At 38.1% G+C, this 14,139-nt stretch overlaps 1 protein-coding gene across 2 annotated transcripts in view; it reads left to right on the top strand.

The window, feature by feature from the left end:
- Positions 1-13,413, top strand: part of ANKRD44 (ankyrin repeat domain 44) — a 321,168-nt gene extending 307,755 nt beyond the window's left edge. Inside the window, exons 23-28 of one of the 2 annotated variants that reach the window (XM_082841652.1) lie at positions 1,993-2,076; positions 3,078-3,223; positions 3,703-3,785; positions 5,747-5,829; positions 6,699-6,790; positions 10,496-13,413. In XM_082841652.1, the coding sequence (XP_082697778.1) occupies positions 1,993-2,076; positions 3,078-3,223; positions 3,703-3,785; positions 5,747-5,829; positions 6,699-6,790; positions 10,496-10,554 (547 nt within the window). In that variant the 3' untranslated portion in view covers positions 10,555-13,413. Of the gene's footprint in view, positions 1-1,992; positions 2,077-3,077; positions 3,224-3,702; positions 3,786-5,746; positions 5,830-6,698; positions 6,791-9,175 lie in introns of both variants that reach the window. The other variant, XM_082841651.1, reaches the window with a different exon arrangement.
- Positions 13,414-14,139: the final 726 nt, after the last annotated feature.

The raw sequence follows: 14,139 nt of genomic DNA, 5'->3' as shown, positions 1-14,139 counted from the left end.
TGGATAAACTTATGTTGAGTAAGTTTCAGTATTTTATCTTATTTGGAAATGATCTAGATATTCAATGAATATCCATTATTTAATTTATCTCAGTGTAGCTTTAAGGTTTCAACTTACCAAAAGCATTTTGGAAACTATTTAAAGTAGACATACCATAAAGCATACTTGTTGAAAAGTTCATTTATAAACTTTTATCTTACTTACATCTATTTAATTTACAGTTCTTAACAATTATGTTTAGATTACTCATGAAAATTTCATGAGACATGAAACAACTAACCATCATCTTAGGTTATTTTTCTTGCTGACAGATTCTGTAACAGAGATAACATGGGCTTACTTGACTTTTAGTAAACCTAGGTAGAATAAAAGTTGTATGTCTGTCTTATATTTAATTCTGATAAGTCTAAAGACATGCCTGTTTTAATTAAACCAAGGATTTGCATAAAACCTTCTAGGACAATCTTTTTTCCAGTTTCCCTGTTGATTGCAAATGAGACACCAATCTCTGGTGTTTTGATGACCGTGCAATGGTGTTTTAGGTTTTTGCCCTTGGAATTATTGCAGCTATAAGGCCAGTAACTTTGAGAAGACTTTTGCTTATGGTCTTGTAGCCTCTTCAGAGTGGAAAGGCAATTCAGGTAGAGGATCAGTAGACCCTGAGTACTCAGGTAAAGGAGGGCAGAGGGGAGTAGTAGGGTCACATTTGTCTTATAGTCTTTTGTTTTAGGTACCTCTGCATCTTTAATGTTTCATTAGCCTTTTGCAATAAATCTTTCAGTAAGGCTATTTTGGAATATTGAAGCCTTCTGGGGGCTTCTGCATACCGATTAAAATAAGTATTCCATTCTGTTTGTTGATTTGGGAACCCTTGCTTTCAAGTGCACTTCTTAAATGAATCATCTTGTCTAACTGGAACATATAGCGTCTAGGACCACAGTTCTTAGACAAAATAAGCAGGTGTGCTGGAAGGTAGAGCACTCAGTGTTTTGAAACTTGAGGATTCTATTTCTTTAGCTAAGCCTGAGTTTCTTTGGAGCCAAATTAATACCTAAGAGATGTGCTGCTGGGTTGGGGATTTTGTGGTGTTTTACAACGTACTTCATAGCATAGAAATTTTCTTGAGGTTTTTGGGTGACCTAGTGTCAATCTAAACCATTCCATGACCAGCTTAACCCAGCACAGGAGAATTAGATTTAGGTGCAAGCCCTCTAGCAGCTTTTCAGTGCTTGATCCGTGCCCACCAATTTTGAGGCTTTGGCTTCTGAGATTCTCATTAACGATAGATCTATCGCTCTTTTCACGAGAAGATTCCTTTATCGTGGCAGATGCTCTAATGGCTTTCAGTGGTCTAACTTGTGCCCACTGAGATGTTGATGTGCCATTGGTCAAGACAGTCTGAATCCCTTATCTTATTTCCCCATGTCCCCCAGTGGTTTATGCTATGGAAGCTCTCTGGAAACTTTAATAAACTCTTTCTTTTAATAATTTTTGGGTAAAGTTTGTTTGGATTGGAAAGCTGCACGCAAGTGAGCAGAGCTCAAGTCTAAAAGTGACTTACCCGTGGCCCTCGGTAATGACAGGAGGAACAATGAACTCAGAGGGTTCAGCAGGCACCTTGCCTGTGTGTCTTTCTTGCAGGCGTTTAGTAGTCAGCTTTGAATCTCATTCCCATCGGCAAAACTGTTAAAATGATTAAAGAAGACAATTTAGGTGATACAAAGTTTATTTAATAGTTTCTCAGGCAGGCAGTTCTGAGAATTCTTGAGAGTAGAGACGACCCACTTCATAACGTGTTAGAGAAAGTTTATTTGTATGACCTAAATTGTCTTCTTTAATCATAAATTAAACACAGACCACAGATATTTGCATCAGTTTTTTTTTAATGTGTCAGATTATTAAACATATAGTGTATAGGAAGATGGAGTAGGAGGGGATATATAATTTTTTAGAGAGCAAGATTTTAAAATTTGAAATCTATTTTCATTTTAGAATAAATGATCATGAGAATTGTGCATCATTGCTACTTGGGGCCATAGATTCCAGTATTGTCAATTGTAGAGATGACAAAGGCAGGTAAGTGATCCTAGGATGGCATGGCTCTTGTCTTGATGAATCTTAGTCTGCTTTGTGGTTGCAGAGTGGCCAAACATCTATGTTTTTTTAATTGAAAAAGTAATATAAAAGCATGGTTTTAAAACTTAAGTATAATAAACGATATATAATTTAAAGAAATTACCCTCTTAGCCCAGAAACCCCAGCCTCTTCCACTGAGAGATCCACTTTAAACTGTTCTTTCTAAATTTTTATATTCTCCCAAATATTTTCTAGACATAGCTACAATATATATGCTTCTGTTCTTTTTATGCAAATGAGAACATTCTGTAGAAATGCTCTGCTTTCAGCATATCTTGGAGATCTTTCCATACCAGAACATATGTATTTACCATGTTCTTTTCAAAGCTGCATATCATTCCATTGACTGGATATGTTATAATTTAATCAGCCTGTTCTGCTTTGAAGAATATTTGGTTGTTTCAAAACTTTGGTATTTTAAAGAGTGGTGCAGTGAACAGTCTAGTGCATTTGTCTGTTCACATGACCAAGTGTATCTGGGAGATAAAGTCCTAGAAGTGGAATTTTTTGGTTCAGAGGTCATAGTGTTTAATTTTGATAAATCATGCCGAATTGTCCTCCCAAAGGAATCAACTATTCACGTTAAATGATGTAGGCTTTTTTAAAAATAGCCAATTGTCTACACATTTAAGGCTTAATTTTGGAAGTATGTTTATCAAAGATGAGAGAGAAATCACTGGAACTCAAGATTAAAGGGTCCGTAAAGATGCTAATTGTATTATCAGGGCCGCTTCCTATACCCCCCAAATCTGGTGGTGCTGTTCACATCGGTGACACTTCACTGTCCACCCCGAATGGCCTTTGGGGGAACCTGATCACCATTTCTGTAAGCTGATAAGTTTTAAATCCCTAAGACGATACCATGCACATGTTTCTCAGGCATACATAGAAAGAGAGTGTGTTTACAGGAAGTTAAAATCATACTTGTTTTAAATCGTTAGGACACCACTTCATGCAGCAGCATTTGCTGATCATGTGGAGTGCTTGCAGCTTCTTCTGAGACACAACGCTCAAGTGAACGCAACAGACAATTCAGGGAAAACAGCACTGATGATGGCTGCTGAGAACGGGCAGGCCAGCGCTGTGGGTACGTGCTTGACTTGCGGACTTCGAGTTTATGCCTATCCAAAACCAAAGGCACGGAAAATCGAGCAATTGGTCATCCTCTGGGTTTATACATGTGAAAAAAGACCGACGTTTTATTTAGGCCACATGATCTACCTGCTAGTCATCTTCAGTCCCCTGTTAACTTGGTTATGGATGGATTTTGTCAAACCGAGCCAACCTTTCCACAGTGAAATCTCTCAACATTTAGAAACCAAATAGAACAGGATCATTTTATCTGGAAATAACAAAATTGTAAAGGGAATTAAAATTAATGCCTATGGACCTTGGATTTGAATAGAACAGTTATGGCAATAAATTGCTCCTTTTTTCTTCAATAATATTAAATATGATTATGTGAGCTGTACAAATTTAAATGTGTTATTGTTTTGGTAGTAACTTCTCCAAAATGCATGTAATTAACGTGTAGTCTGAGTCACTTTCTTTTGGCTTTTTCTGCAGATATTTTGGTGAACAGTGCCCAGGCTGACCTGGCTGTAAAGGATAAGGACTTGAACACACCCTTACATTTGGCTAGTAGTAAAGTATGTAAATGAATTTGAAACACTGTTATTTAGAATAATAATAATAATGATAATAACAATAATACCTAAATCTATCTATCTCAGAAGCGTGTATCGTGGCTCTTAATTAAGATGTCTGTTGTCACTCTCAGTGGAACTGAAAGGGGGAAGCAAAGGGCAGACGCACACAAGGGTTGAAGGGCTATGCCTTTCATGGCATTTGCCACTTGAAGTCTTGCCACAGTCTGGCTTGATGCTGCCACTGTATTTGTCTTCATGGTTGTGGCACCACATTTTGCTTTTAAAAACACAGGTTAGGAGCTCAGTTATCAGTTCCGCATGCTTTCATTTGGTTCCACCTGAACACATTGTAATAACACAGCCAAAAAATACTCTCCTATGAGGCAAATAAATGTGCTCATGTATGCTTCTATTCTCCCCTTTTTTCTGGTGCATAGTTCAATGCAAAGAATGTGCTTGTTTTTTTTAATAGCATCGTGTTCACATATAGCTCAAGGTTCCTGCTTCTGTAAAAGATAAATGTGTGATTTTATGAGAGTGGGATCATACTGTTTGACAACCTGCTTTTGTTACTGAGTCATATATTATGAATATCTTTCTTTTAGACATCATATATTATAGTGTTTTAGAAGATGCGTGGTATTCTGCCTTAGGGCTGTGCTGTCCTTTATTCAACCCATCCCCTATTGTTAAACATTTACTTGTTTTCAAATATATGCTGCTATAAATGATGCTAAGTGTAGATAATAATAATCTAAATAAATTCCTATTTATGAAATTAGTGAGTCTAAGGCTATGAACATTTTTAAGACCAAATTGCCCCATAATAAGGTTACAACCATTTACCCTCCTCCAGCAGTACATCAGAATGAAAACTCCATGGACACTTCTAAAATTATCTTTAAGTGTCTCTCTTATAAGGCATTATAATATGATGCCAGTTATCACCAGTGATGGTGGTTTGTTTCAATATAGTTGTAGTATTAAAGGTGTTATCTATACCCAGTGGTACCAGAAGTCTCAGCTATTCCTTTCATTGGTTGCATTTTCTCATTTCATGCTCTGAGAAGCCTTTGGAAACCACAAAATGTGCTCAGGTTCATGAAATTCATTTCAAGGTTTGTGTTTTTGTGAGTATAAGTACAGTGCTTCCCAGACTTTATTGTGCAAATGAATTGCCTGAGGATCTGGTTAAAATACAAATTCTAATTTAGGAGGGCTGGATGGGAGCCTGAGATTCAGCATTTCTAACTCCCGGGTGAAGCTGATGTTGCTGGTCTGTGGGCCACATTTCGAGTATCAAGGGTTTAAGAAGTGGTGACCCCTTAACAGGGCACTAGGCCTGAAGTTATGAAAGTGTCTCTGATTCATCAGTTGATTTTTAAAAAGTTATCAACCATCATTAGTCATAAGATAACAGAGGTGTCTTCTGGATGAGGAAGAAAAGAATGACCTTTCCTGAAAAAGATTCTCTTCATAATATAAGGCAGCCAGTGATGATGAATGATACAGATAACAGATACAATGGGAATTCCAGTGATGGGATCACTGACGTGGTATTTGAAGGCTTGAGGAAGGATATGGGACTTGACTTGTGTTTAAAAAGCATTGTTGAAGAATTTAAAGGACACTCCTAATTCTACTCTCTGTTTACCAGCTGACCTAGCTGAGCTAGCTTCTGCTTCAGCTCTCTGGACATTAATTATAAAAGTTATCTTAGAAATAACAATATTTTAGATCAGATTTATATTCATCAAGTCCTAATAGACCTTATTTAGAATCTTTGAAAATCTAAGGCTGTTTAACCATTTGCTTTCAGAAGAAAAAAGAATTACTCAGAAAATAGCCTATTTTGTTATTAGACGGGGCATACATTTTAACTTTAAAGCATAATGAAGTGATTCTTCCAGAACTTTTCTGTATCTCTGTCCCATGTTTTCTTATCTTTTTTTTTTCATTAGGGTCATGAAAAATGTGCCTTGTTAATACTTGACAAGATACAAGACGAGAGCCTTATTAATGCAAAAAACAATGCACTGCAGACGTAAGTGTGGCTACTAAAGTTTGACCAAGTCCCACATTCATAGTCATTTATTCGACAAACAATAAGAATTTGCAGTATGCCAGGCCAGAGCTGGGAGCGCAGTGGTGAAAGGCACAGACCTGTCTTCTCCTTCGTGAAGTTTAAGGTCACATAAACTACAAATGGAAAACAAGTTTTATAAATCAGGTTCCCAGAATACATTTGAAGCATTTCTAAGCTATTTTCTTAATTATATTTTAATATAATTCAGTGTAATCCTTACCGTGAAAGACCCGAAAGCTGCTTCATTTTCCATTTTGGGAAATTACCTATGCATTCGTTTTAAGGGCAAAGGAATATTAGGATTTTTTTTTCATTAAGATTCTTAAGCAGCATAGCAGAATATATTGGGTATAATATTATTCTTTAAGGTATTCTAAATTCAATAAAACATCATTTAGTGCATTTAGTAATAACAAGGAGGTTTAAGATTATGTAATATGGGTGATCGTGATACCAGTCATACTGATGAACTGTGTGAAACAGTGATTCAAATGCTGACCTAGAAAGCAAGGGGTAAAGAACCTTCTAGAAAACACACCAGAGCTTGAGTTCTTCTTCTGGCTTCTTGTGTCCTGTCACTAAGGTTGTTTGAGGTGTAGAGTATTTGTAATATCTGTAGAGAAATTTGGGCCAACGTGGAAGAACAGCTGGATCATTAGCACCTGGAAAGGATGTGGTGAACAAATATCTTTTTTTGAAAAAGTAAAAATATTCATGTGCTATTTATAGATTCTCAAGTCTTTTCTTTTAGCCACTCAGACTACCCAAAATGCCACATTCTCACACAAATATATATCATAGTTGATGCTCGCTGTTATCTTTTTTAGACCCCTCCACGTTGCTGCACGCAATGGCTTGAAGGTAGTCGTTGAGGAGCTGCTAGCCAAAGGGGCTTGCGTACTTGCTGTAGATGAAAATGGTAAGTGGAAAAAGTAAGCCATTACTGCAGGTACCTCGCACCTGCGGTGAAGCCAGAGGAAAATGAGAAAGCCAGGAGCTAGATAAAAAGGCAGTGAGAACTCTCTTCTCCTTGGAAGTTCCCTGTGTGTGAGCAGTCAAACAAGGATAATTTGTCCTGTCTGTCGTTTTAAGACATATAGTCTCCCTGCAGCCCCCCAGTGCCTTCCATGTGCATGTAATGTCAGCAGCTGGTCTCAAACTCCTCAGCGTGGTGGTTAAAATATGTTAGACACACTCAAAAACTTTCAACTTGGCATTCAAACCCAATTCTAACTGCGTATGCTGAAGAGTCAGGGATCATACATGTCATGAGTGCATGCTCAAGGGCTCGAATTAAAACAAAATCTTTGTATTTCAGTTCATTCTGAGATCAAACCTCTTATTATTATTCTTTTAAGAACAGATCAGAACTCATATTTCCGGTATGGATATTTGGGGAACACGAGTAAAATTTTTAAATTAACATTTAGGCTTGAAAGGCTTCTTCTGATCTATAGCACGTTCCGTTTCTAAATGAGCTAACTCTTAACAGAAGCTTTCTACTCTGCTTCCTGAAAACTTTTGAAAGCTAATGAATACTAGAATTGTATTAAACTGCCGTGCCTTTGAACCTTGGGGAGCAAAAGAGGAACTTCTGGTTATTTATGAATTAAGTAATTTTTTGAATGTGGCGTTAATTGTAGCATTTAATTAAAGTATTTTAAAATGTATTAACGTAACTCAATTAACTGCTTATTACAGGTATTGGAATTAGCAGCTCATGCCTATTTCTCAGAAGTAAGCAGCCATATGACATCATTAGCTAACTCCTATTAGTTTTGGTTTTGCAGCCCCATTTATCCTAGCATGTACCCCGCTCTGTCCCCAACCTGACTCATGTAGGAGGTGCAGAAAGTTCTCTATTACTCCATCTCCTTGGTCCTCCTGCCTCACCCTCCCTCACCTTCTTATCACGACTATATATATACATATATACACACACACACACATATATATATATATATATATGTACACCTTGGGGTTGGCATGTAGAGGCCCACAGTTTTTCTGCAAAATGACTAAAGAGACCAGAATAAACTAGTGTAAGTCTGCTGTATCTGAAGCTTGTCCAGCCCACAGCAGCCTTAGGAACAAGAGCCCCAGGCCTATAGAACTGCAGCTTGTGTCCGAGCTTAGCTACATCCCAAAGGTCTAGGAACATTTGGGACAATTTTGTACAGCACTACAATCTTAATTCCTTTACTCATCACGGACCTTTGTGGAATGGAATGTTAAGATATCTGTCCATTCTTGTTTGTTTTCATCCCAGGGAAAGGAATCATCTGTTAAGGGGGGGAGAGGAGCAGAAATCAGGTCAAATGCTGATAACACAGCAAAAAATTAAGTTGTATTGAGCCAGTGCCTCTGAATAAATGAGCGAGTGGTTAGTAGGAAGTTTAGCCAGCACAAGGGGCTGGAACCCCTTTCCAGCCAGTAGAATAAAGGGTGAATAAGAGTAGATGGAGTCAAAAGACTTTATCTCCCTCCCCATGGCACCTGCTTCGTGAGTTGAGATAGTTTTCTTTTCTGGACTGGACCCATCAAGTCCAAATGGCAGAGAATGACAACTCTATGGCAAATAGCAATTTCCACACATCTGTTACATTTAGGACTCGGGACTTTGGCTGGTGGTGCTGATATTACTTAAAATGCTGTTTAAGTTTCTTTTAAATGATAGTACATTTCATCACATACAGCAAGTGCTTTCCTGCGTCTGATCTACTCAAATGATTCCATTTCTCCAGAACCAGTTACCTGTGCATACTTTATAGAAAGTATATATGAAGTGACAGAAGGGTGTTACTGACTCTTACAGACATCTGATTCTTGACATCCTTTCTAATCTGACACACGATTACCTACAGTGGAAAGTCATTGTTCTCAGAATGAGAGTGCTCTGGCCCCAGCCCGAAGCGCATGGTGTGTGCGTGTGCTCTCAGGTGGAAACATCTTTCTGATTGTCCTGTGGCTGTTTCTTGTGGAATTGTGTCCCACCCCCGTCCCCTCGTGTTTCTGTTCACTAGACGAAGACTGAAATTCTGCCTAACTTCTGATAATATAATGCTTTGTTGTTGTCATGTAAGCAGGAAAAAAAACCCGAAACCTTCCATCAAATGTCTCCCACTCCCAGTCCCCTCCAGCCTCACCCTAAGCATGACTTGTGGGAAATAACTCCTTTGCCTGGCATGATTTCTAACTTGACATACATCTCTGCGTGTGAGGTCGTTCGAGATGTACTGTGGGATGCTCACACCACCTCTGGATTGCCTGGACTAACCACTGCCTTGTCTGCATTTACGCCCAGGTCATACCCCGGCCCTGGCTTGCGCTCCTAACAAAGACGTGGCTGACTGCCTGGCCCTCATTCTGGCTACCATGATGACTTTTTCTCCTTCCAGTACCATGACGGCTGTCAACTTCGTTTGTTTTAAAAAAGACAGTTTGAGCAGGACGACCCTCTCCAACCTGGGTAGCATGGTTAGCCTGTGCAGTAACAACGTAGGCTCGGAGGATGGGTACAATGAAAATGATTCTGATTCGGAAACGTTTTGACTTTGGACCGTAGAAGCTTTTCCTTGATCACCTATGTTGGAGGAAGGGAAAGAAGCTTGAATTCCAGGTTTATGTTGTGTTCAAGTATTATTATGGGCCCCAGCTTCCAGAAGCCAGTAGAGAAGGAATTAATTAAACCGAGGGAAGGCAGCTAGGCTGTAGGGCAAAGCACTCACACAGATGGGCCTCGAGTTTGCTTTGTTTCATATTTCCCTTAGATCTGAGATACTTCTGTGAAAGTCTACCTCTCATTTTAAGTAAGGAATAAAAGAATGCATTTAATTCTTTTTCTTTGTGGATAGTGCAACTGAGAGGGAACTGGTCTCTAAAAGATTTTTTTTCGTGTACTCACTCGGCGGTGAGTTCTCAGAAGTGTATCAATATGACATTCATGTCCCCCAGGAGGGGAGGGAATGGCTGGGTAGGAAATGCCTCAAACCTCTTCTCACTTTGATGTTTACTTCCTTACTAGAAGCCAAAGGTAGAGGTGTTCATCTTCAGAAATAATGCCTTCATCTTCAGAAATAATCTTTTTAAAGGAGTCCAATTATTCATATCCTATCTATAGTAAGCACTTAAGCATCCAGAACTTCTTTTTGAGGATTTTTGTTAAAGTTGCCAGATGAAGGGAAAAGTTCACGGAAATTGAACTTGCTTTCTTCATTTAACATAAAGGTAGCACTCAGTGATCCCCATAACAAGCCTGTGACTAATTTTCACCCGAGTGATCGAACCCAAATCTCTCCAGTAACATTTCAGGTGAAAATTCTATTGCACCAAAACTTTGAGACATAATGCAAATATAATATGAAACTACCCTTTATTAATTTGTCTGTAAATCAAAATACCAACTTTATGAAAACATAAGAACCATCAGTATTGTTCATCAATAGTAAAATGTTAAATGAGCTTCTCGGTCAAAGTCATGCCCCAGTGAGTGGAAGCGTGACTCCAAAAGGGAACAAAGTGAAAGCACGATGTAGAAATGGGCAATGTGGAAATTAAGGCCAATTAAAGTTGCTTGATGATGAAGTCACCGTAGTGAATACTGTGTCTGCTCCCTCTGCCAAAGCTTCTAGGTCAAATGGACCCCGTTCCACACCTGGAATAGCTGTACAAAAAGAAGAATGAGACTTTTTAGATTATGCACATACACATGCACACGTATATGTATGTATTTATATATATATGTCTGTAGTTCGTCACCCAGCTATCCACGAGGACCAAAATGCTTCAGTCTAAAATGGAAGATTTAAATTGTTTTCCTTCGAAGTGGAAGTGAGAACTGAAATAGCTTTTCTATGGAGTTAAAAATGTAATCTGTTTGCGTAACAGTCTTTGTTGTGTTTTATATTTCTTATGACACAGATTTCTAGTTGATGGCTTAACATTTGTAACTGATAATGTGTTGACTACAAGCTTATTTTTTGGCCAAACTAGAGAAAATGTTCATATACTTTTGATGTAAATGTGTTTGTATTTATTTGAAATGAAACAAATGCCGAGGAAACATCCATTGTTTGTTCTCTGTTTTAATTCCTACTTGTCTTACTTGGAATCATGAAAAAGCCGGAAAATACACAGGACTCTCCCTGGGCTGGCCCGCAGTCCTGGGGCCAAGCCCAGCAGCATTTCCACTCCTAAGGTTTCCAGCCAGCCCTCAGGTTCTTCCACGTCGGTCGGAAAGGGGTAAAACATCAGTGGCTCAGCCCGTGTGTAGCCAGCTCAGAGCTTAAAAGACACTGCAGTCCTGTGAGCTTCTGCGAGATGAAAACTGAAGTGTGTACTGGATCATATGCCCAAAAGTGGCCCAAAGAAAGATATAGAAATTATCCTGAATGCGCTGAAAAATCTCACATGATCCCAGCAACCTAATGGGAAACTATGTCCGTGCGTGGGCACATGTACCAAGAAGAGAAATAAAAATCACCAGCTCATGCTATTTTCCACTTGAGGAAGAGACAGGAAAGAAACATGTTGCATTAAGGTAGTGCTCTCCGACATTTTATAATCGATTCCATTTTCACCCTGAAAATTTCTATCTTATAATATATGTGAGATATTTTTAAAACAGTGTTCTATCATGTCTGGATCAAATACAGATACTGTATTATATATTTCATCTAATTGTAAAAGACTTTAATCTTACTCTGTAATATCCTGGATTTAATTAAAAACTCATGCTGGGTTCTTCACAAATGAGAACTTGTTCGGAGGACTTCTAAGAACTGGTATTAATTTCACTGAAAAATTTTGACACCACCATATTGTTTTTTTAATTCTTGGTGTTGTGTTCCCCTCCTTCCTCTGTCCTTTCTGTTTGTGTCGAGAAGATGAGTTTCGAAAAAGTGGATAAATTGCTAATGAGCAGTAATGACCTTATCTTTACCAAAACCCTGAAAATAAGGGAGATCTAACACTGAAGAAGCACGATGTACTGCGGAGTCTTTTTCTAGAAGTGAATGGAAATCTTGCTCAGTTGGCATTTAAAGCAGGATATGCGATGCCTGCTTTAATGGTGAAGCAGCATTAACATTTTTCCCCGGAGAGTAGCACAGAGAACAAGAAACATTGCGGCAAAACAGTGGCAGCCACGCGACGTTATCTCCACGGAGCTGCGTTCTGACTTCTCCCCACTCTTTCACTGCTAGAAAGAAGGAAGACAAAGGAACAAAATGAAATCATGGTATGAATTGTTCACTGAATCCATCTCTCGCCCCCGCTCTCTTTCTCTTTCTCCCTCTTCCCCAGACCAATTCTTTTCCTTTAAGAAACGACTTTAAAAACTATGAGTTCTGCTTTTCACATACATCTCTTAGAAATAAAGCGAGATTTTCCACATAGCTTTCTAAGAAAAACAAAAACAGGAAACATTGTGCTTTTACCTTAGTGTGTTCTTTTTAGACTGTATTTTAACCACAGCCACGGGGATCATGTTTCATCGCACTTAACCTATTCGCCGGTGTCTGCCTATCCTGGGTAAATACGTTACTATCTCCAAATTGCCTAAAATCTGCTATGATTCCACAGTGAATAGCTCAGGGGATTTCTATTTATCACTACTAAAAGGGCACCATAGTATGTTTTGGTACTTTAGGCAGTAAACAGCTGCTTGGTTTATTATTTTATTATTAAATTAGGACAAGAACATCAAATGGATTTGCTGCACTAGTAATTCTTCGTACTGTTGAGCAACTATGTTTGCTTATCTGTTGTGTTGGTTGAAGAACTCATCCCTTTTTTTGTCTTGTAATATGAAGTTAGAGTGCCTTTTTATATTTGTATATTCTGAAAATGTTCTGTGAAATGTTTGGTATTTTTTTCATTTGAGTGTTATCAGAGCAATATAATACCAGTGAGTTTTCATTTCCGCCTTTCTTTGAATGTATAAAGTGTCTTTTTCCTCCTTCCCCTTTTACCTGCTTTGAAATGAAAATGAAGATGCAAAGTTTTCTATAGGAATTGTTTGATATTGCAGTGCTAAACTGCTTTCTTTTTACAAAACTGTAAACCATAGGTCAGTGTTATAGGGCAAGAGCATTTTAAGATAGTGACAATCTGAGTGTGTGTATAAAATGTAATTCTAAGCGTTTCTTATGCAGTGATCTAAAAATTCAATGCAAATATCTTTTGTTTGGTAGTTTCGTCTATATATTTTATGCTTTAGCATGTGCAATATATCTTTGTAAAGCACGATGATACAAATCTGGTGCCAGTGTTATATTTTGCATAACATATTTGTAACAGCATAAAATATTGTTGGATGATTTCAGTGGGATTTTTGTCTGTAACGTTTTCTTATGTAAGTTGGAGTTGAATGACTCTGGTAAATGCCATGACTGTAAAAATGAGGAAATGACTTTGAACCAATCTGAATCTTCTCAAGCACAGTTTAATACTTTTTCAACTACTGAATGCTAATAATGTAATGAAGTACTTAACTGTAATATACTATGGAAATGCATTCAGATGGTTATTTTTACAAATAAAAGCGGTACAAATATTGTTGCAATTTGTGTTGTCTTTAATTTTTCCAGTTATGCTACTTTTACCACTTATTCTGCTAACTTAAACCTTTGTCGCCTGCCAAAGCCAAATAACCTTAAATTTTGAAAATAATCAAGATAGACGTGTATCTCCATATTTTCTATTTCTGTTTATATAATCGCAATTAGAGCAAAAAATTTCAAATGGATATTTTATGTTTATTTTACCTGTTTATGCCTCCAACTTTTTCCATAAAAATTTAAGCTGGCTTGCAACAAAGACATGTGAAACTAGAAATAGAAAAATTAGGACAAGGAAAAAGAATTCAAACAAATACGGGAATCCTGAAATTTAATGCAGTGGCTGTAACTGAACTTGAATTTGGTCTAGACTTCCTTACAGCCAAAGTGAGAGGGAAGTGTGATGAACTCTATAGATCACTATATCAGAAAAGAAGAAGCCTGATAGGTCCTCAAAATTGTGAAATCAACCACGCTTACCTTTGTTGCTGCCACCACTACGCCTCAACTGCTCTGTAGTAACACAAGACCCTACTTCTCAGCACTGTCCTTAAAGATATCCATAGAATTACTCCTCCGTCTGTCTCACCATTCAAAATGTCTCCCCTTGGGTAGTAACTCAGGAACAGTCCCTAGAAGCACTAAGGAACAGCTCCCTAATTATGGGGTTTCCAGCTGATGAGAAAGAGATTTGGGGCGGGGAGGTGGC

Source organism: Leucopleurus acutus (assembly GCF_964270905.1).
Source record: "Leucopleurus acutus genome assembly, chromosome: 6".
Taxonomy (NCBI): domain Eukaryota; kingdom Metazoa; phylum Chordata; class Mammalia; order Artiodactyla; family Delphinidae; genus Leucopleurus; species Leucopleurus acutus.
This window is presented reverse-complemented; position numbering and strand designations above follow the sequence as displayed.